Here is a 27,920-nt window from a genome sequence, read left to right on the forward strand (position 1 = left end):
GCCTACCCAGAGCTGGTGAAGGAGCAGGGCTGTGGAGCACGCCATTAAGCGGAACGGGAGGAGGATGGGGACATTGCACCGCTTCCCCTGCCCTGGACTCTCCCGTCCCAGCCCCGCGTCCCCCCGTGTTCCCGTCCCTCCGTCCCGCTCCCCGCGCTCCCTCAGCGGCTCCGCTCCCCCCACCCCGCTCCGCGGCTCGGCCACGGCGACGCTCGCTCCGCCAGGACAGGGCCCCTCAGCCAATCGCCTCCCCTCTTCTTGGCCCGCCGGCCAACCGCGAGCCGCCGTGCTGCGCGGCCCGGCGCCGTTGCCATGGGCACGGGGAAGCCCGGCCGGGCCCGCCCCCAGCGCCCCCCGGGCAATGAAAACAGAAGCGGCCCCAATGGAGTCCAGGAGATTGTTTATTGCTTTTACCAACTTCCTGAAACGTTACAAAAGATAATTTTATTCTAGCAGTAATTAAAACAACACAAAGGCTGAATCACATTAAAAACAAGTCTGAGAGTTGTGTTTTCTGTATAAACTGAATATTGATTCTACAGTTGGAATAATGTTTTCATTTGCTTTGGATTTGTTTATAAAGTAAGAAAACGTCACTGTAATTAGAAAAGCAGTCATAAAAAATTCGAACCATACAGTATGTAATCACATTTCAAATAAAGAATATTAAAATCAAAACAGCAGTTCAGCTGCAAAAGCTGAACCTGGAAGACACCTTTGCACAGGAGCATCAGCAACAACAGAAAAGAAAATACAAGAAGTAATGTGTCTTTCCAATAAAATCATTTAGAAAAGTATCGATTTTCAAACTCATTCATTATTCCAAATAAATGTCAACAGATAGTAAATTCAATATGAAAGTGTCTTTAGGCAAAGTTCAATGCCAACTACAAAGTCCTAGAAGTTTTCACTAAAAATATTATAAAATAAAATTGACAAACTTACTGAGCAATTTGCTTTATTTATAGCACTACACTTATGCTGACTCAAAGCTGTGTGCATCTATAGTCTTGAAATTTGTCATAAAATAAATTACTGTTGGTATAAACAAAATATTTCCCACGTTTTACCGTACTTGATAATTTTGTCCTAGATGAGTAATTAAAACATTACTAATCATAAGAAAGCAAAAAGACAACTAAGCTCGCCGTGGTGCTCGCCTGGCAGATTTCATTTGTGAACAGAGAGTCCTGAACCATTCACTTTCTGATTTCCAGAACCTTTGTACAAGACAAACCCTTTAGAGCAGCGCAGGCTCTGCCACGTGACACCCATTTGGTACAGAAATATTTCACAGCCTGTCGAACCTGCCTTTGCAAAGGGCACGAATTAGGAAGTGACCGCATAAAGACAAGAGATGCAGGTGAAGCAAATGATAACTTACAGGAGAACTTGCATTAAATGAAGAAAAAATGGCCAAGATACTTGGTTGAAAAAGATCCCAAAGCCATTAGGGCACCAAGTTCTACCCTGACAGGTTTTATGATGACAAACTTGGCAATTTGGAACATTCACAGAACAATTATATTAAATATGATGTTATAGCTGCAAAGTTCATCTAGGAGGAAATTGTTGTTAACTTGGGCATGTGTAAACAGAATGAAAAACGTGTCACTGTAATACATACGAAAATGAGTTTTCTAGAATATAATTTAAACACAAAACTGCATTTTAAGTGATACATTTTAAATGATAATTTAAATGGAGTGGTCAAAATTAAGACCTAGATTTCATGTAAACATTAATATTTATAAATAAATTAGAAAAAAAAAAAAAAAAAGAAAAAAAGGAAAAAGAAGGAGGAAAAAAAAAAAGAGGGACTTCCTGAGGTGGCTCTGCAGCCAGGTACACAGTAGCACTAAGCTCCATTCCAGGAAACCAAGGCATCTATAAAAAGTGCAGGGTTGGTTATTTTCCTCTAGCTATTGGAATGGAAATCCATTGGCGTAGTTTTTACAGGGCTTAAGCCCTATGAAAGAAAAAAAAAAAAAAAATCAGTGCACAGCAATTGTCACTGCTCTTTTGCATCCATTAAGGCAAAACATCTACATAAAATAAACTACATCCTTAGCTGTCTTATTTTAATCCTATGTGTGACTTTAAAGCAGAGAAGGTGTAAAATGACCACTGAATCACTTAACCCTACATTAGCAACAAGGATTTATGTACTTAATACCAGAACTTCTCCTGTTCATATGGGAAGAAAGTGCAAGTATAACTATTGCCCAAGAACACTGGAACTAAAGGTAAACTGGCTTGCCAAGTCATGGTATTTCTAGTACTGATTAAAATATCTACACAATTAAATAAATACGGTGATTAGACTTGTGGGGCTTTGGTTTTGTTTCCTTTCAATGTTACTCAAAATATATCCACCTCCTGTAATAATGACCAAAACTTCTGAAGTAGAAGCCAAATACAAGGTGTGCAGCACCATGGAACCCTGATTTCCAGCATTAAAGAGTTAGAAATCCAAGAGGCTTCTAGTAATTTTTTGGATCTTTGGAAACTGTTGTAGGACTATGAACAGGAAGCAAAAAATACTACTGAGGACAGAAGTACTGTACTGTGGATGATGCTACATAAAATCCTCAAAATATCTCTTCCCTCCTTGATTCAGAGCAAGAGGTACTTAGTTGTCAACTACTGACATGCAGATGGATGTTGTTAGTGTTTTTTTTGAATAATGTATGAAGTTTTGAGAAACCATCTGCTGTAGTTTCATTGTTATCTCAGTTTGATCAGAGGGAAACCATGGGTTACTTTCTGAAAGAGCATGAAGTCAAACTAAGGCATGAGCTACACTACTATCTAAGAATGCAGGTCATTACACAGTATTGCTCAAACTGGTAATGCAGACCTCTCTTGCTTTGCCACTGACCTGAGCCTGTTATGACAGTTTGGATACCATTATTCATATTGCTGTACACTACGATTTCCTTTCTTTAAACTGCCTTCTCAGAATTCAGTTAAATGAAAAAAGGAAAGAAAAAAAAAAGTTAAATAATTGCATTACATTTAAAGGGAACAGTAACAATCCATGTAATGTAAATACTATTTAAAAATGTTTCTATTTATTCCCACCGATTGCCTTATTTTTGTAATATACAGTTACCTTCTCTACAGGTGACACTTGGCTGAAGAGCACCAAAATTCCACCTCAAGTGGGATTTTCAGATAAAGTCTGCCCTCCTCCAGAATCAGCTCCTTTTGCAATCATTGAGAATTTTATCACTTGGTCCATGGTAAAACTCCCAACTCTACCAAAAGCAGCATTAAGCAAAAAGCATCTTCTAGTATTAAATGAGCATAGATTCTAATTAAAGCCATTGTAATGCATCCAGAAAGGGCTAGCGGCAATTCAGAATGTAAAGAGATACTGTTGCAAATTAAAGCCAAAAAAACTAAGGCATAAGGCAAAAGAAATATTAAGAACGGAAACTGCGCAGGTAAGTCATCAAGATTTTCATTTATATATAAAATTCTCATTATTTCAAATATTATAATGCTAAACACTAGAACTTGAAAATGTAAGTACAATAAATGCACTGACTGCATCTTTATCAGTGGAGTCCCCAAAAATTCCCATTTACTTTAATAAATGAATATTTATTTTCTCAATTCATCTTACATGATAGAAATTTATACTAATTAAAATAAATAATGTGTTTAAAAATAAGTTGGTGTGCTACCATATATGCCCTTTACAATGGAGAGGATCAGAACTGTACATACAAATACCACAAGCAATTAGTAATCCATAAAATAATACTGATCATAAACCTATTCCAGAATTGAGCTACAACTAATTTAATCAAATACACAGTAAATTAAAAAATTTATTAACCAAGAAATATATTTTATGAAGATATGAAATACTCCAAAATCTTAAAGCTGAGCAAATCAGACACAGAAAATCTATGGGAAAAAATGTAAGCAAAAACAGGAAGAAAAGAATTCCAGAGTACTGACGTGGTAAGTACTTATAATTTCCTATAGACCAATTGCTGCCTGTAAATCCAATTTATATTGTGTAAACATGGAGTGTCCAGAATGGCAAATACTGATTTGGGACTATAACTGCCATTACTGCACTCATACTGCTACTGGACAATAATGAAAACTCAAGAGAATTCAGAAAACCAAAGAAAGCAGCACACCAGGGTATTTAGATACATTTTAAGGCTTAACTAACCACCTGACTTAGGGCTCTAGGCCACTCCTGTGGAGTAGGAGAGACAGAATCCAGAAAACACTAGCATGGAGTGGAGACATAAAACACAGTAGTTCTTGTCAACAGCACATTAACATTTGTTCTATGAAACCACAAAAAAAGTATACCCTGCAAAAACAAGCACTAATTGCCTGCATGGAAAACAAAACTTCTGTGGCGCACATCATAAACAGAGGTATTGCAAAATTTTAAGCAATGTGGACCAGTAATCATCAGCAAAAGCTGATGTAACTTTTATGCACATATTGATTATGGAAAATAATAAGCATTCATTACAGTCTTCCTATTTAAAAATGAAAATAAAATTTCCAATAAAATAAATAGCTGAAGTGTGATTACCACTCATCTTATTTGCTGGGAAAATCTTTGCATTATGCAAGCATATCTACAGTGCCCAAAAAATGGCAGAAATTAAATATCTGTTGCTCCTTAAACTGGAAATCACACTTCCATGGTAAAATATCCTACAGTGATATATATATACACACAAATATAAGCAATTCCCATTGGTTCCATTCTATAAAGATGTTTCAGCATCCACGTATCTCACAACAGGCGACTTTTCCACTTCTATTTTCACACTTTCTGGTTTTTCAGGGCTGTTTGAAAACAAAGAAGAAAATGTAAAGTCTGGGCCACTTTAGGAAAGGTTAAATTTCAAATGTTTTATACTTCAAAATGAAACCTGAAAGTATTTACATAAGGATACTTTTATGATAAGGCACTTCTATTACATATTAGTAATTGTTAAATAATATTCACAGGAACAGTGACTTAACTTAAAAGAGAGAAAACACCAATATCTCCTTCATAAATACCATATCCAATTCCACTGCTTTTATTGATTTGAAACTGTTCTTGCAAAACTTCTTTAAAAACAAACAAACAAATCCCCAACACAGCCTGCAAAATGGTAAAAATACACAAAAATACATAACAAGCAACATTACTAATACATCTTTATTCCTGGGCAGGGAAACCATCTGTTCACAAGCATGAGAGGACATTTCAGTCTGTTCAAAAGGGGAAACCACACTTCCAACAACAGCAGAGGACAGTAAGAAACCTGTGTAACCTGAACGTTCCATTCAAGTGAAGCAGAAGACCCAAAAGACAAGTGGCACCTGAACAACTGACACTCTTAGGGACACAGACACTGAACAGTGCCTGACTGAAGGACAATAAGGAATGTCACAAGGTAGTTGGAAGTCAGTAGAAGATGAAATGGAACAGCCTAAGAGGGAGGATGAATTTCAAAAGAGATGACACATCTGTAGAGTTGCTCTTTAAGGAAAAAAATATATTAGAAATCCATGCAAAGAGAAAAATTCTGTGTCTCCTTAGAAGATACAAGTGTGCTGGGACCCCACAGTCTGTAAACTACAATAGATGGCTGAGGAAAAAAGAAAAAGCAATCTGAATCAATTCAGAAAAAGAAAATAAAAAAATAAAAAATTGATCTTCTTAAAAATACATGGTTTTTAATAAATCATGCCAAGCCACACAACATGTCATCTGGAATTATAAAAGACATGCCTCCTTTGAACTGCATTAGCATTTGAATATAAATCTGAAAATAGCAGTGCTTACAGAACCATTTTTACCACAGCATTAAATGTCTGTCTGTACCACCAGATGAAGACAGTTAAGCAGAAAAAACTTAGCAGAACTAAAATCAGTAATTTACTGGAAATTACTTTTCAATGACCAGTAGTGACATCTCTGAATCTCAACAGGATGCAAAGAAAGCATAGCAAACACCTCAAAACAGCAACCAATTGAGTTAAGGCTCAAGAAGTCAGCCTTTCAACATTTTCAAGATTAATGCACTATGAGACTGCCTGTTAAAAACCGAGTTCTGGCACCAGTGGTTCTTATTTTCCATTTACAGTTTTAGCAAGTTCCCTACCAAGATGGATTTTTTACTGTACTAAGCTCAAGGAGGGTATGTTATAGAATCAAAGGGAAGTGTCTTATAGCAAAACATAATCAATAGATGGAATAATGAATGCAAGGCTAAGCACAATAAAAATCACTGCAAACTGATCAGAAGCCTGATTCGCTAATATTGCATAAAATTCCATACTAACTTAACCTACTCAGGAAACAGGAAAGTGAGAGATGAAATTGTACTAAATTAGAACTGCCTGAAAACCAAATCTAAACATTTTCATTCTTCTGGGAAAAGAAATGCAGGCCTGTATCTCTTCAAGCCCTATATGCCCAATGTCTATCAGATAATTCACTAGAATCATCCATAAATTCTGTAATGGGCTGCTTCTAAGAAATTAGCAAGGAAGAAAACACCTATTAAATAAGGGGGCTGTACTGACACACATACTCTCTTATCTCTTCAATTTGTCTTCTTGATGGTCTCGCTCATGTGGTACTCAAGATTTTGAAATATTTTAATTAATTAATTTAACTAATATTAAATTAAATATTAATCGAAATATTTTATTTAATTAAATATGTATTTAACATTTTAAAAATGTTTAAACAATTCAGCCTAGACATTCATGGAAAGGGTGCCTGCACTAATGAGTCTCTTAAGCTTTTCCTCTTACAAAACACCTCAAAGTTCTTTCTCTCTCTCCTTTACCCTTGGCTGACCTGCTGTCTGGCCAAAACTGTACTTCCATGCCTTGTTTGGAGCAATGTGTGTCGTGAATAGAAAGATGGTATACAAGTGCTAGGTCACTACTGGTGCTTCCAGCAGGACCTGAGATGGCTTGGACAGAGCCATGAACAGAGTATGCTCTCTATGGAATGCTCCAGCCTTGCACAGAGCATGAACTCTCCCTCCTCACCATGAACACTTTCACTGAGATGTAATTTTATACAAAACCTGACAATTTTGTATCTCTCAAATATGTCTTCCTCAGACAGAATTGGCTGAAAAGGATCAGCCAATAGAAGATGCATACAATAGACAACAGGACTGCTTAGGTTTAGTTTTCTGAGGCAAAAATGCCCATTCTCCCCATTCCTACATAAAAACTGCTAAGCAATAGTGGCATGGATGATGAGCAGTCCCCAGATAAAAGTTCCTATAAATCACAAGCCTTTCAGGAATTTATACTGCACAAATACTCACATCTTGGCTTGTTTCCCTAGACAGATTCAGCTAGACAGGGAATAAATCAGGATAAAATAGCAGAATGATACATCACACTCAGACTTTGTTCTTTGATGGGGAGCTCACAGAGAAGAAAGGCTACTGGCCAGCATAGAAGGTAAGTGTCAGCTTACAGGGAAAGTTCAGAGCACTGAGGGCTCATGATCTGTCCATATACTTCACTGAAGTATATGTCAGTGAAGATAGGGTCTGAGACAGGTTCAATTTTTAGATATTTAAAATGAGTTGAAGAAAAGCAATCCAAGCAACACACTCCCCCACAAAAACAGAACCTAGGGCAGTACAAAGCAACAATGAAAGTGCTGGACTTACCTTGTATTCTCAGTGGAATTTGTATTATTGAGCATCAAACCACTCTCATGCTTATATACATACTAGTACTTAGAAACCCTAAGCTCATCAGAGTAATAAACACTTGTATTAAGTAAATAAATAGTAATTTTAAAATTACTATTTAAAATAATACATTAACAAAATAGCAAGAAAATAATTCCTTATAGAAACTGATAAAATCAGAGTAAAGAGGAAAAATTAAGCTCAAATTCAAAGTCTTCAATAGTAAGAAGTCAGTAACTCAGATTCATAGACCACATTTTTTTTTTAAGATATAGTTCAATAAATACAAGTATGGCTGATAAACACAAGACAATTAGTTAGAAAAGGTGTGAGTAATTATAGCTACCTCAGGTTAGCTCTGGTTACTTTGGCATTCTCAGTACTCATGGCAAGAGCCTTCCACTGTGCAGTTTTGGCCATTTCGTCTGATATGTTTACAACTGAGGGATCAGTGCTAAAGAACAAACATACTTTCAGGTTAGTATTCAATTCCTTGCAACACTATTATACTTACTGTCACTCATCATTTACATCAGTTGTGCCTTCTTTCAATATTTACACAGCCACAAGTTGAGTTCACCTCTTAAAAGTATACTTCAACAAAAAACTGAAAATTTAACTAACCAGCACTACCATAACGACATAGCATCTCAAAAATGTTTTTCACATAGATACCAGTAAGATATTGAGAAAACTTGAGAGGTAACCCATAACTAGGTTCAGAAAATTATTTTGCATGCCAAGAAATAATGAATTGAATCACACTGTTGTGCTAAAGCTTTCATGGATCAGTTACTTTAAGTGGCTTCTAGGAAATAATCAAGGGCAAAAGAGCAAAGGTTAATAAAATTTCGAAAATTTAAGTGAGATTTGAAACTATTAAAAATCTAGAAATTCCGATTATCTTGACAGATAAGTTTTGCTTTTTTATCTCAAAAGCCTAATTAGATATTTTGCAAGGTTATTTTGTCAGACCACCCCGCTCCCAAGTGTTGCAGAAGATAAGTTTACCTTCACAGATGTAAAGATTTTAAAGCCTATTTCCACTTTTGTCCTCCACACAGTTCTATGTGAAGCAGACTCAGGTGCTGCCTGTACGTCTGCTTTCTGTTCTGTTCCACATTTAAGCTTCAGAATCTATCCCAGGTCATCTCTAAGTTTTTCAAATGGCAGAAAAAACTTTCAAAGCCATTCTTCCTCAGGGATCCCACAAGACATATAAGGCAGCAGAATACATACAAAACACACACAGAGTTGATGAAGTCACAGCTCTACTGTGAGAGCAATTAGCAACTCAAATGTTTTTTTAAAAAGCTTTAGCATTTTCATTTGAGTTGCTTAAGTCTGATTAAGCCTGCTCTCAGAACAGACAACAGCACTCAGCAGAAATATCTGTCTAATCCAAATTTCTGTCTGTTCCCAACTCTCATCAGGGCATACCTGGTACTACCCTAGATCCATAGGAAAGCAAATTTTTAACCTAGGAACCCTTAGTATTAGAGACAAAAAAAAAACCTGTAAGCTATTCATCTGTCACATCTTAAACTCGTGTTGGAACAGTTGAGAACACCTGACCACTCAGCTAAATACAACCCCAGTAAGGGAGACACCAACTGAGGCAAAATGCCTATCAAAGGTGAAAGAATTTCCATGACTGAAATTCCAGTACCTCCTTTTCTGGAAGAGAATCTATTTGTATATTTATGTTCAGAAAATAACATTTTAAAGTAAAAATGGTTGCCTGTACAACGGGTTTTTTGTACCACAGAGATTACGACTTTAGCTTTTGCTTAGGTAAACCAAATAATTACACACTTAGATTTCTTCTGCAAAACCCATGTGGCTGGCAAACACATGGCTCAACTGATGCTATTAGTTGCTTAATGCTCAGTATTTCATGCACAGTAGCACACAAATATTCCATCAAAACTGACCAAGGATGCTTCTTCACCTTTAGTACAGCTGGTCGAAATTGAGTCATCTGATCTGTTCAAGATGGTCATGTAAATTTATAATTAAGATGCAGTTTTAAAGAAAAATGCAGTATAAAAACACTAATGTAGCACCACGAGATATATATTCCTATTTCCTAATCATGGCTAAGCTACCAGCTTGGGGAAAAATTATTTCAACTCATACACAACCAACTTAATATAAAGCAAATTTTGGGCTCTGATAAAAGAATTTTTAAACAGACACATTTTATACCTGTATTTCAGGGTTTTTACAGGAAAATCTATATTTGCTTCTCCATATGCAAGGTGTACACTGTCATGGTCTGAAAACATTCTCTCTGCTTCCTGTAAATTCCAAGTAAGAAGTTTGTAAAATTACTCACATAGCAGAAACCACAGTAGTATCTCAATTTATTCAGTTATCATCTCAACTTATTCAAGTTATATGACAGGTATTCCATAGGGGTAAAAGGCACTTCTGTGTAGATACCACAGTTGAATGCAGGAGACAGAGATTATGACTTTTCCTCCTTGAAGTGTCTTATTAAGGGAGGGGACATGGGAGACTGGGGAAGGAGGGTGTTACATACAAGCTTTGCAAGGAATTCATCTAGGTGGTGCACAGAAAATCAGGACTTTCACGGATAAGTTCCAGAAGCTATATTACTGTATTTTTGGTAACTAGCAGTTGCACTAAATGACAGCTCCACAAACACACATGAGCAAAATGTCCCTGATATTATGAACACTTTTGTGACTAATTTAAGCAGAATAAAGAAATCCTACTCCACCACTTCCCTCTCCCTCTCCTTTCTCTCCATTTTCTTTCCTTCTATTCTGATGAAAGACCAAAAAACCCAACATTTTTGTGCTAACAACTGCTTCTTTCCACTTTGCTTGAAAATTCTGATCACAAATAAAAATCATACTTTGTAATAGCATAATTGAAACAGAGACTTAATTCCTTAAGCAGCAGCAACTGTTCCTCTAGTAAAGAATTTAATTTCTTAAGTAAGTGAAGAATTTCAAAATATGTATCTGGTATATAAGGTCATATGCTCAGGTCACATAGTATTATTTTAAATTGCATTAGGTATTTCCTAGAAATTTACAACATGCTCAGTTTGATTGTTTTCACACTTACTTCTTTCTCTTTTATCTTTTCATCATCTTCTGTCTTCTTTTTACTTTCTGGCATAAGATCATCAAGCCAGCTAAGATCTTTTTTGGTGAAACACAGATCCATGAGCTTGCGAACGAACACTAATGCTAGAACCTAAAGGGAACCACACAAAAAATACTTTATATATTAAACTATTCAAATGAACAAAAATGCACACACACTTTCAGAACACTCAGAATCTGTAAATGAAGCCCTTTTTTCTAGTACTAGATTTCATCTTATCCCAAAGGTAAATAATTTCCACTTTCAGTAGCCATTCACATCTGAATTGCTTGTTTTCAGGAAATGAGAAGTCTCTGTGTTTCAAAAGTGAACAGCTTGTACTACAGGGGCTTTTTGTTTCTTTCCCACTTCCTTCTTTCTAAAAGGCAGCAAGCATCTTCTGAAGAGACTCTGAATAATACGTGTAGTCTTGTATAAAAATTATTAACTGACAAACCAGAAAACTTACCATCATAGGGAAAACAACAGCAGCTGCAGAGGCTTTGATCACCCACAAGAGAACTAGACAAGTGAGCTGAACAACTGTAAAGATATGGACCTTCCACAGTGGCACATAACGTAGATAAATCAGGTCAGGTTGATGTTTGGCAGGCATTCCAAACAGTTTTATACGGTCAAAAAACTGCATGGGAAAATAAAAGCATTCTTCAGTTAATTATTTTTTGCCTCTCCAGAAGAAAATTAATGTTTTTAGGAGACTACAGAAATGTAAAATAATCCCAAATTAAATACAAATGAAAGACAGTGAACATTCAAGGGGGTGGAACTGTGGGCTGTTTTGCAGGGGTCGGTGATGCCCCCCCCCCAATAATAAAAAATTCCAGAATATTTCAGAAAATTTGTTTCTTAGCTACGCTATTGAAAGAATAAATAAAAAAGAACTGTCAAGTGAAGACATAAGAGCAAATACTTGAACATGACACTCAGGAAATTATCCTATATGCTATTCAGAAAATATGGAACAACTTTATTGTGGCTCACATAATGCAGGGTGTTACAGCTTCCTTTTCATTCAGTGTTAAACATAAGTGAACTGCTTGTTAAAATCAGACTTTACCTGAATCCCTTTTAATGAAGATACTCCCATGTAAAGAAAGACACCATACAAAACTGGCATTGGAATAAACTAGGGGGGAAAAAACACCCACAGTTAAAAGTGGAATCAACATGACATAAGACAGCAGTCCATATAAGTGAAAGGCACAGACAAAATTATTTTTTACTTTATATTTTACTTAAGTGAAATCTGAAGACCTTTATTTAAAAGAATACATATGTATCATTGAGCAGCAAAAAAAAAATCTACAACTAACAAGGTTATCATCAGGATAAAAAAGCAGTTCTGCCTTGACTGCTCACTCACTCAATTTTCTGGGTTGCAAGAAAAATTTCTATTCATGCTAAATATACTGCTTTATGCTGCTGTTTGACAGGAACTGTATCAAGACTACTGTATTCTGTACAACTTCATTAAATTGCCACATTAAGTTTTACTTCTGAACACCTGGAACAGACAATACAAAAACCTCACCATACCTACTAAGCTATGAAAATCTGCTAATTATTCAGAACTAAGTTTTGCTTCAGTAAGAAGACCAATTTAAAGCTTATTAAAATAATATTTCTAAGAATTTAAATTGTAATATATAATAGCTTATATAATTTTATACAATGTGATTTTCTATTTTGATATAACTTAAAGCTTACTAAGATAACAAAGTTGTCCACTGATTTCAGTGGCACTTGCATCAACCCTCTGCAGTGAAGCCTTCTTTGCTCCTGAATTCATAAAGCTTCCAAGTAAAGGACAGCCAAGATACAACATGAAATTTTAATAAAAACTGCTGCCATCAAGACTGAACAAAACCCTTTATTTAAACAGTGTGAAATAAAACTATGCCTTAGGGATTCATGATGTATGTGTGTGTGTGTGGCTAGTGTCTTCACTGTAAGTTGTGTAATTTGATATAGTGTCTTCTATTGCATTAAATCAGTATAAATCCACACATGGAACAAAAGCACAACAACTGTCAGATGCAAGGCTTTGTTCTCCTTACTTCTTTTGAACAATAACAGTCATTCACACTGAAAAAGAAAAACATTTCTTAAAAGCAAAGAGTTATAATTTCATTCCTATTACCCTGGGCCCATAAACCAAAAAGTACTCATTTCTATGAACAAAAAGTTAAAATATGGGATTTAAAACACTTTACTTCAGCAACCACCACTTTTAGTTTTTGCTTTTGAGCAACAATAAAACTATTTCAGTGTTTCTGCTTTTGATTCTGATTAATCACACTATACAGCTGAGTTCTTGGTAACTTTAATGAGAGACCGTCAAATCTGAATTTTTTTTTAGTAACTGCAATGGTCTTATTTTTTACGGAACTTTACATTCTTTAATAGATATACAAATGGTCAACTATTTAAAATTTATAATACATAACTACTTATTAAACTATAGCTGCATATTTACAGGATTATTCTTTCCCATTATCTAAATTTGAGAAGCTGCATTTCTTACGAAATTACTTGAGATCTGTCTTTGTTTATACAGACTTTTACGAAGCTCTTTAGAAATACCAGCAGTTACGCAGTTATCTGCATTTCTGACAACAAAAAAGATAATTCTTTCATTTCTCCTTTTAACTACTGGATTTGAAACAATAAAGTAAAAGTTGAAAAGATTTTAGTAAATCTGAGCAAAATCCAACTGAATTTTCTTCCAATAGTCATTGAAAGGTCACTAGGGATATAAATTAGGAGATAACGTGTAATCTGATGCTACAACACAACTGCAAAATCACCATTATAGTGTGATCATGTATAAAATAATCTTGACACTCTAAGAATCAAATTGTTTATTAAGCTGAAGAACAAGAAGTGAAAAATGGAATTTCTCCCTTTTAAAGCAATGTTTCTGCTCCTTCTGCTACATTATATTACTTCTACTCAAGTAGCTTTACTTCTTTATCACACTCCTTTTCTCTCTCCATTTAAGCACTTACATAAAAACTGCAGGTTTTAGGTAACATGAACTGGAAAAACTAAAAAAATGTTGGCAAGAAAAATCAAGTAACACAGGAAAAGGTTGCTTTCTTCACTACTCACTACATTCCTAGCTTTCTCAGATTTCATTTTCTTGCATCCTTCCATTGTGTTTCTATTCAACTAACATCTGTTGCTAAAAAAGCAATTTGAGAATGAGTCCAGGCATATCTTACTTAAAATAAAAGAATTTTCTCACATTATGAAATGCTAAATCACAACATCAATAGCACAAAGAAAATATTTTGGAAAAACTCTCTTTTACCTTTAACACAGAGGTCATGGACACTGACGTCCCCATCAGCACAAAAATCATCAATCCTGTCACTCGCTGCTCCCGGATTCCCAAAAACTTTGGTCGTTCTCCTGGTGCTGAGCATTGAGATTCAACTTTCAGGCTGTTAACATGACTTATAGACAGGACAGTTGCAGCAACAAACCACGGTAAGCCCATGATAGAACATATTCCCAACATAATACCAACCATGAGCAGATCAAGATGATAACCACAGCCTTTCTGTAAAATTAAGCAAACAAATAACTTGAAAAACTTTCTATTTATATGATCATACTTCTAATTCAGCAGGTGAATACAACTGCAAAAGTCAGATACTTTGAGAGTATCCACAAAATTATATTTGTTCTTGATTAGTCAATTTATATTTAGCAGCTGATGGTAATTTCACAAATTTGCAGAATGAATCTGATTTTAAGTAACTTACACAACATTAGACTTCCATAAAAAGGACTTTTACCTTCAGTTTATGCTCTTTCCTGTTTATAATAACAGCTGTTATTTGTTGATCCATGAAAATGAGAATGGTACAGAGTAAAGCAGGAAGAGCAGCAACCAAGAGTGTCCACCAAGGATTGTGTCCAAGAGGATCTATGAACCATCCTCGATCTTTTCGGGTGGGCTGAAAAAAGGACACCAACCCGTCAACAAGGAGAATTAAATGACTAAAATAGAATGCAGATTTTATCATTACAAACAGTTTCAACAAACAACAGATCAGTCCCTTAAGTATATGTTTAGGTTGTCTTCCAATGGCTTTGACCAAAAGACTGATTTAGTAGTTACAGGTGAACATGGCATTTATATGGGAAAAATCAAAACAAATCCATTTGATTCCTTCATTTTGTACATTTACACAAAAGAATCCTTTCCTCTCAGTAATAATATAAAACATAAGTTTTTCTGTCAGATGAGACATACATCCAAAACAGAAAAGAGAAACTACTTGATCAACCACATTGTAATCAAAAGAGAGAAACTTCTGTTTCTGTACGATTTGATTGTTCTACTGTTCATAAAACTTTAATCATTTTAAAAGTTATGTATTTCAAAAGGTTTTGTTTCTTACCTCAAACTTCTCTGGAACACGAAGCTTAGGAGAAGGTACTCCTACAAGATAGTCAATCAAAACCATGGTTACTATGGTCAGAAATACTGCAAAGTCACTGATGGTGGAACGCACCTATAAAGAAAAGACTTGTGTTAAGTCTTGCTTTTTTCAACATTATAATTTCCATGTGTAGAAAGATGATTTTCTCCTCTACAAAACTGAGGTTTACTTATATTATACTACCACTGAACATTATCTACTTTTTCTTGTTACTTTCAAATTTAAGCTGCCTGCCAGCACAGTATGAAGTTGCAGAAGACAAGTATTCCATACAGCTGTTCGCTCATTTAAAAGTGGACTATTGCAAGAGGCAAATTACTTTAAACAACTGCACAATCTTCCTTCTCCTCTCAATCCCATTAGGAGGCTCAGCCATCACAGCTAGTTCCTGGTACCTTAGGTCAGTAATATTCATACTTTCATGTTTTAATCAATAGGAGGCGGATAATTTGCAATACATTCATATTATCAAAGATAACTTTATTAAACATTAGGAAGACATTACAGGGATGAGTTGAGGTTTATAGCAGATCTAACCACTTCACTTTGCCTAGCAGAAGTCACATAAATCAATCTCAAAAGAAGCATCACATTAACATCTATTAGAAATAGCAATCCCCTGAGGAACCACTCTAAACCCAATAGACATCAGTGGTTTGGGGAAAGTAATTAATTGCTTTGTTTGGCTACGTGAGGAAAAGAGCCGCAATATTCTCTCTACTAATGATGCCTGGCAATACTGATTAATGAGAGGAGATGGACTGCTTAGATCTTTCAAAGTTTAGAATATCTTGTTGTAATTCTACAAAAATACAGAATAAACACCAAATTTTTTGCAGATTATTTCTTTCCTCAAATGTCCTAAACTTTGTAATTATTAGCTGAATTTTGGGTTTTCATTTCCTTTCCTGTCTTAAAAGAAATTTCTCAAGACAGAATTCAACTCCATTAAATTATATCAAGGTGTATATATTACAAGGTAACAATAGTCTAGTCTCTAATCAGAATTACCTTAGTTGGGAAATAGCGTTTGGTCTTGAATTTCTTAAGGAAAGAGGAGAGGAAAAATGTTGCAAAAAATAGTATGACAGACCAGAAAAGAACATCTGGAATATATGGTCCGTGATGGCCACAAGCTGATCCACGAAACACACCATGATATTCTAAACACTCCTGCAAAGAGAAAAACTCTTCATAAGTCTGTTTTATTAATTCATTACATTCAACTAAGCTTCCAACTTTTCTATATAAAACACATTTGAGAAAGTCCATAATTCCAACAAGGGTTTCTTTCCTTCATGACTACCTCACCCTGGAAAAGCCAAACGTGTGCTGTCTGTTCCAGAAAAGCCACAGTAGCCACCACTGATTATTTCAGGATGCCAAAAATGCTGGGAGATGTCCAAGAAGAAACAATTTCTTAACAGTCACATTACTTCTATTCTGTTTTTCAATGCAGGAAAAGCAGAATATCCAACATCAACTTTAGCTAACAAACATAAAAAAGGATCTCCTCAGTTTCTCCTATCTCTTTGACTTTGTTTTGCTCAGTTAAGGGAAAAAACAGTCTTATAAAATAAGATTACCCAAACCATAAGAAAACATTACTAGCAAAGTAGGAAAGCATCGTAAATAATGGATTTAAATAAAAAAGAAAACAAAATCAGATGACAGCTATCCAAAAGACTTACTAAAATGCAAAGCAAAAAGTTCAAGTAGACATATGGAATACAAGGAAAACACAAGCCAATAACTCAAGTAGCTAGAAGCAGCACTGCATTAGCCTAATTTATCAGTTAATTCATTGAAAATTTATCTTATGGCACAAGTTCTCGCTTTTTGCAATCTACCTTGCTTATATGATAACACCAAAGCCCAGGTCAGTTCTGTCTCTCGGGTAAGACTAAAGATGCTTTAGAGGTAAAGGCATATAGATGAAAAGTCATATAAAATAAGTAATAAATATAAGGGAAATATAAAAACTAAGCTCAAAAGAAACTGTCATCCTAAGTGATTATGGTAAACTAGGAGTCATAGGTAGCACACAGAAAAAAGTGCTGCTACAAGTCAAGTAAAGCACTGAGGTTTTACGTGGTATTTCTGCAGTGCAAAAGAGGTGCTTCAGTGTGAATGTCTATGCTCAGACACAAGGGGAGCCCATACACAGATATCCACTGCTGTTCCAAACAGCCTCAGGTGGCCAACCTAACAAGTGTAACAAAACCAGTAACAAATCCAAATCATTCAAGAGCGGGTGGGAATCAGATGCCAGTGCAAGCAAAGTGGCTGCACACAGCTGCATTAATTCCACTGCACACTGCCCAAGAAACTACTTATCAGCAAAAGTGTTTCTTTCTAAAAGCTTTCCAGAGCACTTGCACATGGTAACTTTCCTCCTCTTCACATACACACAAAATTAGATATTGGTATAAAATATCCAATTCATAAGTTAATACCTTGGAGCCCATTGTAAATAATTGTTTTTCATTTCAAATAATTATTTCTTCCAATCAATATTTAGGTATTTCCTTAGATTATGTTGGGAGTTTTGTACCAATGTCTAATAACTAATGAAATGTGTTTACTGCCACACTTCAAATAGAAATTCCATCGTCATGTCATATTAAAAATATTTCTTTCAGGAACTGGAAGAAAGCAAACTCCTGCTTATTCACCTCACCATGTTCCCCTACAGGAAGATTACTGTGGTGCCTAAAAGCATTAAGGTAGCTACCTGAAGTAGACTTATATTAGCATTTACTTCTCTGGACTCACTCATCTAGTCCTCTACACTGACTCTGTAAAGCCTTATGGAAGAAATTAAGAGAGTTGAAAAATACAGTTTTAAGGAAAACAGTCCGGGTTCAGTTAAAAAAACAAATCAGATGAAAAAATGTAATAAACACTAGTACTGTGCAGGTGTTTATTTTTTATTCATATGCACATATACACACACAGATACATACATATAGCTTCCAGATACTCACAGAAACTGTAAGATTATTCCATGCTATGTCTTCACGAGACTTATTGATAGTCCTCCACATACGCAATGTGTCATTGCTTGGTTTCTCAGGCTCAGAACACACACATCTGAAGGGAAGAAGAAAAGTTTGCATGCTTTTAAGCTGTATGTGCCAAAACGCAGCAATTTGAAGTAAATTCAAAAATCCTGAAGAGTTTAAACCAGAGTTTATCCCAAACTTCTATGGAAGAAGCAGAGTACAAGGCTTTCCCTTACCTGATCCAGGACTATTGAGAGGGTGGGGGAAATGAAGAATCAGGTCAGCCTCAAGAAAGACACCATATTTGAGTATGTTGTCAGCTAACTGAAGATATAAATGCTTACAGTGCTCAGCTTTAAAGCAACTGTATACATAATTTTTAGCAATATTTTTGTAGAAGTAAAAATCCCCCTCCCTATTGCAGCATTTTGCAAACTCACACTGCAAATCCTTTCTGTCAGACAGGTTGACAGAAGTACACATCATATTAAAAAAAAACCAAAACACAATGGACTGAATATGGATTTAATGGGATGTTTTCAAATAAAGCTATTCAAGTACACCAACTGGTAAGCTTAACACATAAAAATTTATGTAGAAGAGGGGAAAGAGTTAGTAAACAAGAAATAAGTCTCCTTTTTCTATGAGATTCACTAAACACACTGAAAAAAAAAAACCCAATGAACCATGGAAGGGAAAATCTGCATCCTGGTGGTGTGAGGGTAAAGAAAGAAGAGACATTATATGTGCATGGGCAAAAAGAACATAGATTTGCATAGCACAATGTTCGAGGGAATTTTGAAAATACTGAGTAAACAATTATCTTTTGTTAACTGAATTCTAAACTAACAGAAACAGGAAATAGGAAAGGAGTGGAAAGCAGTAGCTCCTACAAAGCAGTTGCCAACACAGAATCATCAATAGAGAAAGGAATTGCAACAATAAGCATGATGAGACAAATCATAATTAGTTGTTGGTCAAAGCAGCAACATAAAAAAGCATGCTGAAGGAAGACTTGACAAATTTCTCAACAAAGACAATGAAGATAAAGTATGCCACCAAGTAGATAAGTAGAAATGCAGGAAAAGGAAGGAAAAACCCACATCCAGAAAAATGTAAGAGTATTTGAGATTGTTTTGTGGCTCAATTAACTGAACATGCTTGTTCTGCACCCTTTTCCCCACTGGGGGTTACAGAGTGGGGAAAAAAGGAAAGGGAAAGGAGGAAGAAAGCAATTGTGAACAGCTAGATCTCCTACAGCTTTGTAAGAGAAAAAATGCAGGGCAAACCCATGCTGAACACTGTGGCATGTCCCAAAAACCACAGAGCTAAAGCAAATTAAAATCCCACCTTCCCACCCTCATGGCCTGCCTGTGGCAAAACACAGTCAGGTGGCAAGTGCCCAAAGCCCTACAAAACAGTTTCTGCCAGCTCAGCAGATTGAACATGCCCATGCAGAAGTCCAGTGAGGACCCAGAGCCACTGAAACAGAAGGATGAGCAGCCAGTAGGAAGGGAAAAATAAGTGAGTGAGTGTCCTCCCACAGCCCACTCCTGGCAATGTGGCCTGGTCTTAACAGCGGCTAAGACAGGAAAGTGAGTGTAAATGTCAAGCGTGAACGGAACACAAGAAGCAGCCTGGCAGGGTGTTTGCCCTTTCCCCCTGGAAGAAAGTCCTGAAGAAGCACTGAATGATTGCAAAAGTGAGCAGAGATCTTGGAGGGGAAACACAGTAGTCCAAACCAGTTTTGACACTGCTAGAAGTCACCCTGTGTGCAAGGGGATCACTGCCCTGGCCAAGCAGAGCAGCAGCCCAGCAGGACAGAGAGTATTCTGCTCTCCAACTAGAGAATGATTGCCCCAGTGCAACAAGCAGGGACCCTCAACCCACATGCATGGACGTGACCTTGTTAGGGGTCCCTCACCCACACTGTGACCACACCGGTACAACTGAAGTTGGAAGATGCACATCTCCAACAGGAGGGGAGCACTAACATTTAAATTATTTCATTTAAACTGTGAGAAATGAGCAGTTTTCTCTGAGCAACAGTAAGCAGTATCTTCATCTGGCATGTGTGAGCTGCTAACCCAAGTCATCCTATTTCATGAAACTGTAATTCCTAGAAGTAGCAAGCAGAAGTCCTGTTCTGACCTTTAGGAAAGCTGTATTAAAGCAGGCTTTGTCACAACCCCTTATCCCTTTCAACCACCCATAGCTAACACAGAAAATTCAATTTCACAGCATCCTGAATAGAATTGTTTTGGTGTTTTTCATGCCCACACCAACCTTAGCATTCCTCCTACCCTTCCTGGAAGTGGCACCCACTGCCATTTAGTAAAAAATATGTCCCTCTATATGTCCCTATTTATTTCACTAACAGATAGTAACTTGGTACTTACGAATATGAAGTCAGTTTATTCAAATCATTGTGCATATTGAAGGGATACACTTCTCCCAAATGGACAAGCTTTTCCAATGCCTCATAAATAAATATGATACATATGAGTGCTGCAAAAGCTTCCTCAGTAAATCGAGTGATGTAGCACACGAGGCTGCTGGCATCTGTGGCTACAAGCACGATGCACAGAAATGCAGTCCACAGACCAATGCTAGCTCGCAGGGAGAGGTAGGAAAGACCATAATCCCTGTGTGAAGAAAGAAATAAAAAGCATTAACTGAGTCAAAACCCACCTCTATTACATTCTACTTGAAAAGACACTGAGGCCAAGCTTTATAGGTTTTCAGCACTTTTCTCATGCTTGATATTAGCTCTGAAGGAAGCAAAAATTTTTTTGTCTCATCTCCCACCAAAGCAAAGCAACACTGCAAGATGTTTCTAGGACTGACAGTGCAACTACCTAGCTTGGGAAGCATCATGGGGATGGGTCCCTCCAGAGCTACCCAGATGGTTTCTCCTAGAGGGTAGATCCATCTCTGCTTACCCCTGCAGAAGCAAAGCCAACAACTTCACACAGTCAGAATATAACTTTCATTTGAGTCCTTGCCACTTCTGATCACTGATTTTCTCATTTAGGTTTGCCAGTGCCTCACAGCTTTACCAAATAATATCAATTTCTCAGTCTCTTGCCACTGTATTTACCTTCATGGACATACACATTTCCTGCACATCTGCTTTCAATCACTGCTATTGTAACAGGCTAGAATGTTAAAAAAGTGCATCAAGTCAATAGAAACATCACTTACCTGCAAAATTTAAATAATATTTTTTCAAATACTAGAACTGGTCCTGTGCTTCCCAAGATAGTAAGAGGTTGCCCAGCAAAGAGAGAATAGGCAATCCCAGTTAATGAGGCTCCAAAGAGAGACTCTATTGCACTCTGTTTGGGGGGAAAAAAAAATACTGTAACTTTGCTGTCTTTCAGGTTAGCATTTAGCATCATATCTTCATAAATACAGCTTTAAGATGCACTAACTTAGAAACAAGACAAGATGCAAACACATTGCAATCAATATCCATGTTTGAGACAAGAATAACTTAACACTGTTTTGCAGTAACAATACCATGGACAAGATTTTGAAAACTTCACCCTTGAGAAACATAAAGCCATCCAAAACCATGAGAATAAGTTACTAGTCCTGCCAGCTCTGAAGGAAAAGCATACCAACAATTATACAAATTTACAAAAAAAAAAAAAAAAAAAAAAAAAAAAAAAACAACTAATCTGAAACAAAAAAAACCCCAAACAAACAAAAAAAGAAAATAGTTACTTAACATGTTGATTACAGAAAGAATTAATGGTCTCTGTAAAGAAAACAGATATCTGTATTGCACCATACCTACAGTGTGCTGTATCAAACCTGCATCAGTCAACCAAGCATTACAAAAGAAAAAAAAAAAAAAAAAAAAGAAAAACAAGCTGACAGGCAAAGGTGCGGGGGAAATTACTGAAGAATATTGCTTTATGTATACATGACACCAAAAATAGATGAGCAGTAAACCAATGTCCCACCTGGTAATGCATTTCTTTTGAAGGAATTAAGGTATCTACTTCAGTTCTTGAATTAAGTGTTTCCCTGCAATATTTTCTGCCAAAAATACCCAGTTACAATGTACCTCTAAAGAGAGAGGTCAGAATTTTAAATACTGGTATTATATTAAATTTACTTGAAAATTGTTAATTACACCACCTACCACAATGAGAGGTCATGGATTACATATTCCTGTATTGGAATTACAGTGTTCCGAGTGGAACTTTAAAGCATTTGCTATTTTGAAATTATGCAAACCTAAGAAAACAGAATTCCTCAAACTTGAGCTCCAATTCAGGAAATCATCTGAAAATGGTCAAAATAATTTGCCGAACTGGGCTATTAAAAATGAAAATGAGTCCTTTGTTCATAACGTTAAGAAAAAAATATAATTCCAGTCTCTCGTTCTATTACCTTCAAATTAGTGTTTTTGGCTAGTCAATGCATTAACCTTGGGGCTCTCAGTCAGGGTGGCAGGGACAGGAGCACTGTGGAGGTGATGGCCTCTGAGAATGCGAGGGAAGGTTTCAAAGACAAACTGTGTACCTTACAATGTCAGCTACTGTGCTTGAACATGTGTGTGCAGTAACTAAATGTTTTATTCAATGATGCACACCAAGTATCTGAAGGCAGGAACAAACCCGCAAACAATTCCAGACAGCTAAAAGAAAGAAGGTGTTTGAGAATCAAGCTTTGAAAAGAGGGTAGTTTCATTATTATACATGTTGTACATTCAAAAGTTACACTGTCATTTTAGTAATCATTCCTACATTTACAGTGGGAAAACCAGCACACAGCAAAGACATAATTGATTTCTGTATTTTCTACCAGCTTGAAGTGCTACACCAATAAACAAATATCTGAGTCAATAGCAATAATTGAAAGAAATAAAACAGTTAACTAAATTTTAATACAGTACAAGCTTAAAAATTTCATTAAGTATCAAGAATTTTGTAACATAAGTTTCATCAGCATCTTAGCACTTGTAAAAGACATGTCTGAATATATCCTTCCCTCCCATAAAAGGACAGAGCCTTGTTTCTTTGTGATAGATTTAAAAACAGAAAATACACTTCAAACTAGTTTCCTCATAAGCCAATTGACACTAAGTTACTAACACTGCTGATATTCAGTAGTTCTTCCCTGCTTCAAAAACTGCTGGTGAAAAGGTGCTAGTATTATCCACTGCCCAACATAACACTACCAAAATTTTGTATGCATATGGTTTACATTTGAATAATTTACAATGAAGAGTATTTTCTGCTGATAAACCTCAAACACTTTATTCTATTGTGAGCAACATATGTATTAGTGCAAGCATAAACACATCCTGTCAGTTTCATAAATGGACTGCTGGCCACACACTGCAGGCATTATCATCCTCATAGGTCTACTCAAGGCCAGTACATATTCTTGGCTATCCACCTTGAGCCTCTGACTTTGCCTAAAGCAGGCCCAGTGGGATGGTGCACCTTTACTGCTATTTATTGCTCTTAAGCAGCCAAAAAGAAGGCAATACAAGCCTTTTCTCAATTCATGAAGCCATTCATCCAATAAGGTAGGATAAACATTTTTTACCTCCCCTGTGCATCTTCTCCTGTTCACATAGGTTCCCCACATTTTCCATAGCAATTACCTTTTGGGGAAGATCTGCTTTGGGGCAGGCTAATCAAGTGCTGTGGGTAAATTCTTCAAATACAAGTATAAATAAATGAGACAAATGCACACAGTGACTTGCCTCTGAAGGTCTAAAAGCCTGGCCGCTACCATTCTTTGTACTCACTATTCTGCCTTCTGTAGCTTCTCCCAGGAGCCCTCCAAAAGTGATTACAGGAGACATACAGGCACAGTATAGGAAAAGAATCGAGGCCAGGCACTGCAGGCTTAATGCATCCTTGAAGTCACTCAAGAAAAAAGGTGCTTTCCTTTTGATGTCAAGTATCAAACCACCAAAAAGCCTAAATAGGTGAGATGAAACTCGTCAAACTGTACACTAAAGGATTCTAGCTAGTTTAAAACTATGGGCTACACATGACTGCCAGTGCCTATTGCTGGCACAAATTAGCTATTTCATAATCTAGATTAAACCATAACAATTAAAAATGTCAATGAGAATCTTATCTACTCCAATTCGGCAGTATTTCAAACATAATCAAGCAGGTTTCCCACATTTTTAAAAGCTGACTACATTTTTTTAATATATGGGCTAGATACTGAAAAAATAACTTTGCAAACAATTTCACCTAAATGATGCTTAAAGTCAAATCTGTCTTATGATATTCAAAACAATGGAACAGAGAAATATGCTAAATCTCAACCAAGATCACTGTATTATCGCATTTCAATATTTCCACTCCAACATACAGTTGTAGCTTTTTATTTAAATTCACTACATACATATGATGACGTCAATAAATAAATTTAGGGCTATCATTTTTAAAAGTGTTCCTATCTGGAGAACACAGATATTCCACTTAGTTCAGCTGAGTAAGTTATTACCAAGAATTTAAAAATCAATTTTAAAAAATCTTAAAGATGCCAAAATAATAGACATTAATTTGCATTTAGAAAAAATTATTTTATTTTTAATTATTAAAAAAAACCCAAACACTCCTAAGAAAAAGAAAAATCTTATCTACAGATAATTTTGTGAGCAGAAATGAACTTTTTAGCTCCACATACTGTCTACAAAAACAGTAAAAGGTAATTATAACAAAGACACAATGGTAAAAATCAACACAAATGCTGTAAAGTCTTTCTTGCAAATGTATGAAAAAGATGCATTTGATTTAGAAGTTTATTATTCTGGGGATAACAACACTGTACATATACTCCAAAATTTTTCAGTTGATTTAATCTCTACTCTCATTTCAGATATTAAAGTTTACTCATAACCAGGTATTTCCAATGTTGGAGACTTCTTTAGCAAATATTTTAGAATTAACAGAAAACAACAGTAACTGAAAGAAATTCCTTCAGTTTTATTTTATCTCTATAAGAAACCCGACCAAAACTCAAAGCTAACCAATACCAAACTACTTTGTGCCACTTTTCATTTCTTATTGTTCCATTTCATACACGCTTAATAAAACAGATTTGCATTAATGGGATTTTTTAGTACCTAGCCTAACACTGAAAATTGCATATTCCTGCTGTAATTATGATAATTGCAAGCTCCTGAAGATTAAAACTTAAAACCCAACTTTTAAAAGTCAGTTAGTTAAATTAGGCAGCATCTTATGTGAAATCCTTTGCAAATGTGTTGAGAAACATTGCCAGAGGCTTGAAAATACTTTAAGCAGATTGGCACTTACAGGCAAGAATCCAACACTTGAAAAGGACAAAGGATGCGCTCTGACACTTGTACCGTAATTTTTTAATGTTTAAATGTCAATCATTAGGATGAAGATTTATCACTTTTATTTCCTTATGGAAGCTAGCATTTAGGGAAGTGAACACACCTTCCAGTTCTCTGAAGTTCAGGTCCGGCATGATGGCCTTCTTCTTTATGACCGTTTCCTGTAGGAGTAGATCCATTTGGAAATTTAGGTGCCTTCCTTTTCTCCTACAAAAGAGACGCGGGGGAAAAAAAGGAAAAAGGAAAAAAATACTTTGAGACTGTTTTTACACTAAAAAAGTATAATTAAAAGAGAGTGTGCACAAATCCTATGCCTTCCACAACCTTTTTCATATTCTCAGCTCATCAGCAGTGCTCCATTTTCCAAACCAATCTTTTGTTGAGTACAGATGACTAGAACTGTACAACACCACCCAGAAGACCTTATTAGTACCTTGCACAACAGTATTCATCTTCCCTGTACCTACAAGAAATAGATTCCTGAAACACAATGAAACAAAACCTAGATTTTCAACACATAGTAGAGGCTCAACCATGAGACAGGAATCTTTAGATACTTTTTTTCTTCAACCATTTACAGAGCAGAAACATTTAACATGTATCAGAAACTGACGTCTTTTTATGATACACACAGTATTTAGTTGAAATATAAATGAGAAGTAATTCCCCTGCTGAGCAAGCTGCTTACCAGCTCCTCATAAATTTTTCAGCTGAGCCTGCCTTCCAAAAAACCCTGAGCCCAGCTTATTTTGGAAACAAGTTACATGGTAACCTCAGGCTACTCATGAATAGACTGCGCTGCTGTTACCCCATTCTATTCCACCCACTCTGCCAAACCACCACAGGACTCGACAGCAATGTCAACCTTCTGAACAAAAAGCTCTGGTCTCTCCCCTGCTTTTGATCCTGCAGGCCCAAATTCCTTTAAGTTGTAAAGAGGGAGGAGAGGAAGAAAATCTCTCCAAGGACCCACTTTCCTCAGCTCTCATTGTAAGCCTGCATCATCACAACTGAGCAGTATGACCAATTTGTATCTATTTCATAAACATTCTGTTATCAGTATATGCTACACAAAACACATTGAACACTGTAATGAATGCTGCATGCAAACAGAAGTTCTTACAATAATTTAAATATTCTTGCTGACCACTGCTAGACTACTCACAGAATTTGGTAACATGAACTCAAGCACAATTTCTCACCAATTCTTCCAGTTCCCACATGAACTCATTTCAGTATTTCAAAAGGAAATATTGTAAATAAAATTAACTTAACAGCATAGCAGAAAACTGATTAATGTCTTTCCCTCCTTCTTAATTTTCTTTTTTTGTAACTTAAATGAACAATCAACTTTTTCTTGCAAAATGCATGTGGGGACTTTCCTGATGCTTTACAGCCATCTGGATAGGAGCCAGCAGTGTGGCCAGGTGGCCAGAAAGGCTAATGAGATCTTGGCACGCGTCAAGTAGAGTGTGGCCAGCAGGACAAGGGCAGTGATTGTCCCTCTGTACTCAGCAGCTCAAATCCTATGTTCAGTTTAGGCCCCCTCACTCCAAGACAGACTGGACCTTTTTTTTTCCTTTTACCTGGGAAGGAATATTTTGTGGTGGCTCAATTCGTATAGTTGGATCCCACTCTCCCGGAGGCAGGACTGTCACTTGGTCTAAAAACTCATCAATTCCTGACAGCAAATCATTTCGGTCTTTTGCTTTATAGGCAACATCATGGAAAACCTACAAGAAGAAAGTACTCAACACTTATTTTTATTTTCTTTTTTCTGAAAGAGGAACTGATTATCATTATATAATGATTAAACTTGATTAAAAGGTATGGAACATATTTTGTAGGTTCTCAAAAGTTTGGCTCTTACTTTACTTACATACTTTTAAATTAAAAGCTACCGGTATGCACATTCCTATGCACCACAAGACACAGAAGTTTTATCTTCAAACTCAAAACTAATATTGAGGTAATTTCTAAAGTTAAATGAAAGTTAATCTTCAATTTTCAGGACATCAAGTTCATGTACTATTGTCTGACTAACTCTGCCTTATAGCCATTGTACCACTATGACAAAAAATACTTCAAATAAGCTTCAAACCAAACCACAAGCTTTTATTAAGAATAAGAATGCATTTTTATACATCTACCTTAATTAAGTTTAGCAGACTGCCTAAAAAGCACATGAAAGCAATCCTACTAAAAAATGCTATACCATTTTATAGACTACTACAACATCAACTCCAAGATATATTTTATACAC

The 27,920-nt window shown here is 36.1% G+C and overlaps 1 protein-coding gene across 17 annotated transcripts in view; it reads right to left on the reverse strand.

The window, feature by feature from the left end:
* Nucleotides 1-383: 383 nt before the first annotated feature.
* The window catches only part of SLC4A7 (solute carrier family 4 member 7), a 93,538-nt gene continuing 66,001 nt past the window's right edge, over nucleotides 384-27,920 (reverse strand). For 12 of the 17 annotated variants that reach the window (XM_063154939.1, XM_063154921.1, XM_063154863.1 and 9 more), the window contains 16 exons: nucleotides 27,244-27,390; nucleotides 25,761-25,864; nucleotides 24,083-24,257; nucleotides 21,514-21,647; nucleotides 20,709-20,954; nucleotides 18,292-18,397; nucleotides 16,316-16,477; nucleotides 15,263-15,376; nucleotides 14,654-14,815; nucleotides 14,164-14,415; nucleotides 11,908-11,976; nucleotides 11,299-11,472; nucleotides 10,809-10,940; nucleotides 9,918-10,009; nucleotides 8,056-8,163; nucleotides 384-4,833 (listed from right to left, as the gene is read on the reverse strand). In XM_063154939.1, the coding sequence (XP_063011009.1) occupies nucleotides 4,752-4,833; nucleotides 8,056-8,163; nucleotides 9,918-10,009; nucleotides 10,809-10,940; nucleotides 11,299-11,472; nucleotides 11,908-11,976; nucleotides 14,164-14,415; nucleotides 14,654-14,815; nucleotides 15,263-15,376; nucleotides 16,316-16,477; nucleotides 18,292-18,397; nucleotides 20,709-20,954; nucleotides 21,514-21,647; nucleotides 24,083-24,257; nucleotides 25,761-25,864; nucleotides 27,244-27,390 (2,259 nt within the window). In that variant the 3' untranslated portion in view covers nucleotides 384-4,751. Of the gene's footprint in view, nucleotides 4,834-8,055; nucleotides 8,164-9,643; nucleotides 9,696-9,917; nucleotides 10,010-10,808; nucleotides 10,941-11,298; nucleotides 11,473-11,907; nucleotides 11,977-14,163; nucleotides 14,416-14,653; nucleotides 14,816-15,262; nucleotides 15,377-16,315; nucleotides 16,478-18,291; nucleotides 18,398-20,708; nucleotides 20,955-21,513; nucleotides 21,648-24,082; nucleotides 24,258-25,760; nucleotides 25,865-27,243; nucleotides 27,391-27,920 lie in introns of all 17 variants that reach the window. The other 5 variants (XM_063154898.1, XM_063154948.1, XM_063154889.1 and 2 more) reach the window with 2 other exon arrangements.

The sequence above is a fragment of the Melospiza melodia genome, chromosome 1 (genome assembly GCF_035770615.1).
Source record: "Melospiza melodia melodia isolate bMelMel2 chromosome 1, bMelMel2.pri, whole genome shotgun sequence".
Taxonomy (NCBI): Eukaryota; Metazoa; Chordata; class Aves; order Passeriformes; family Passerellidae; genus Melospiza; species Melospiza melodia.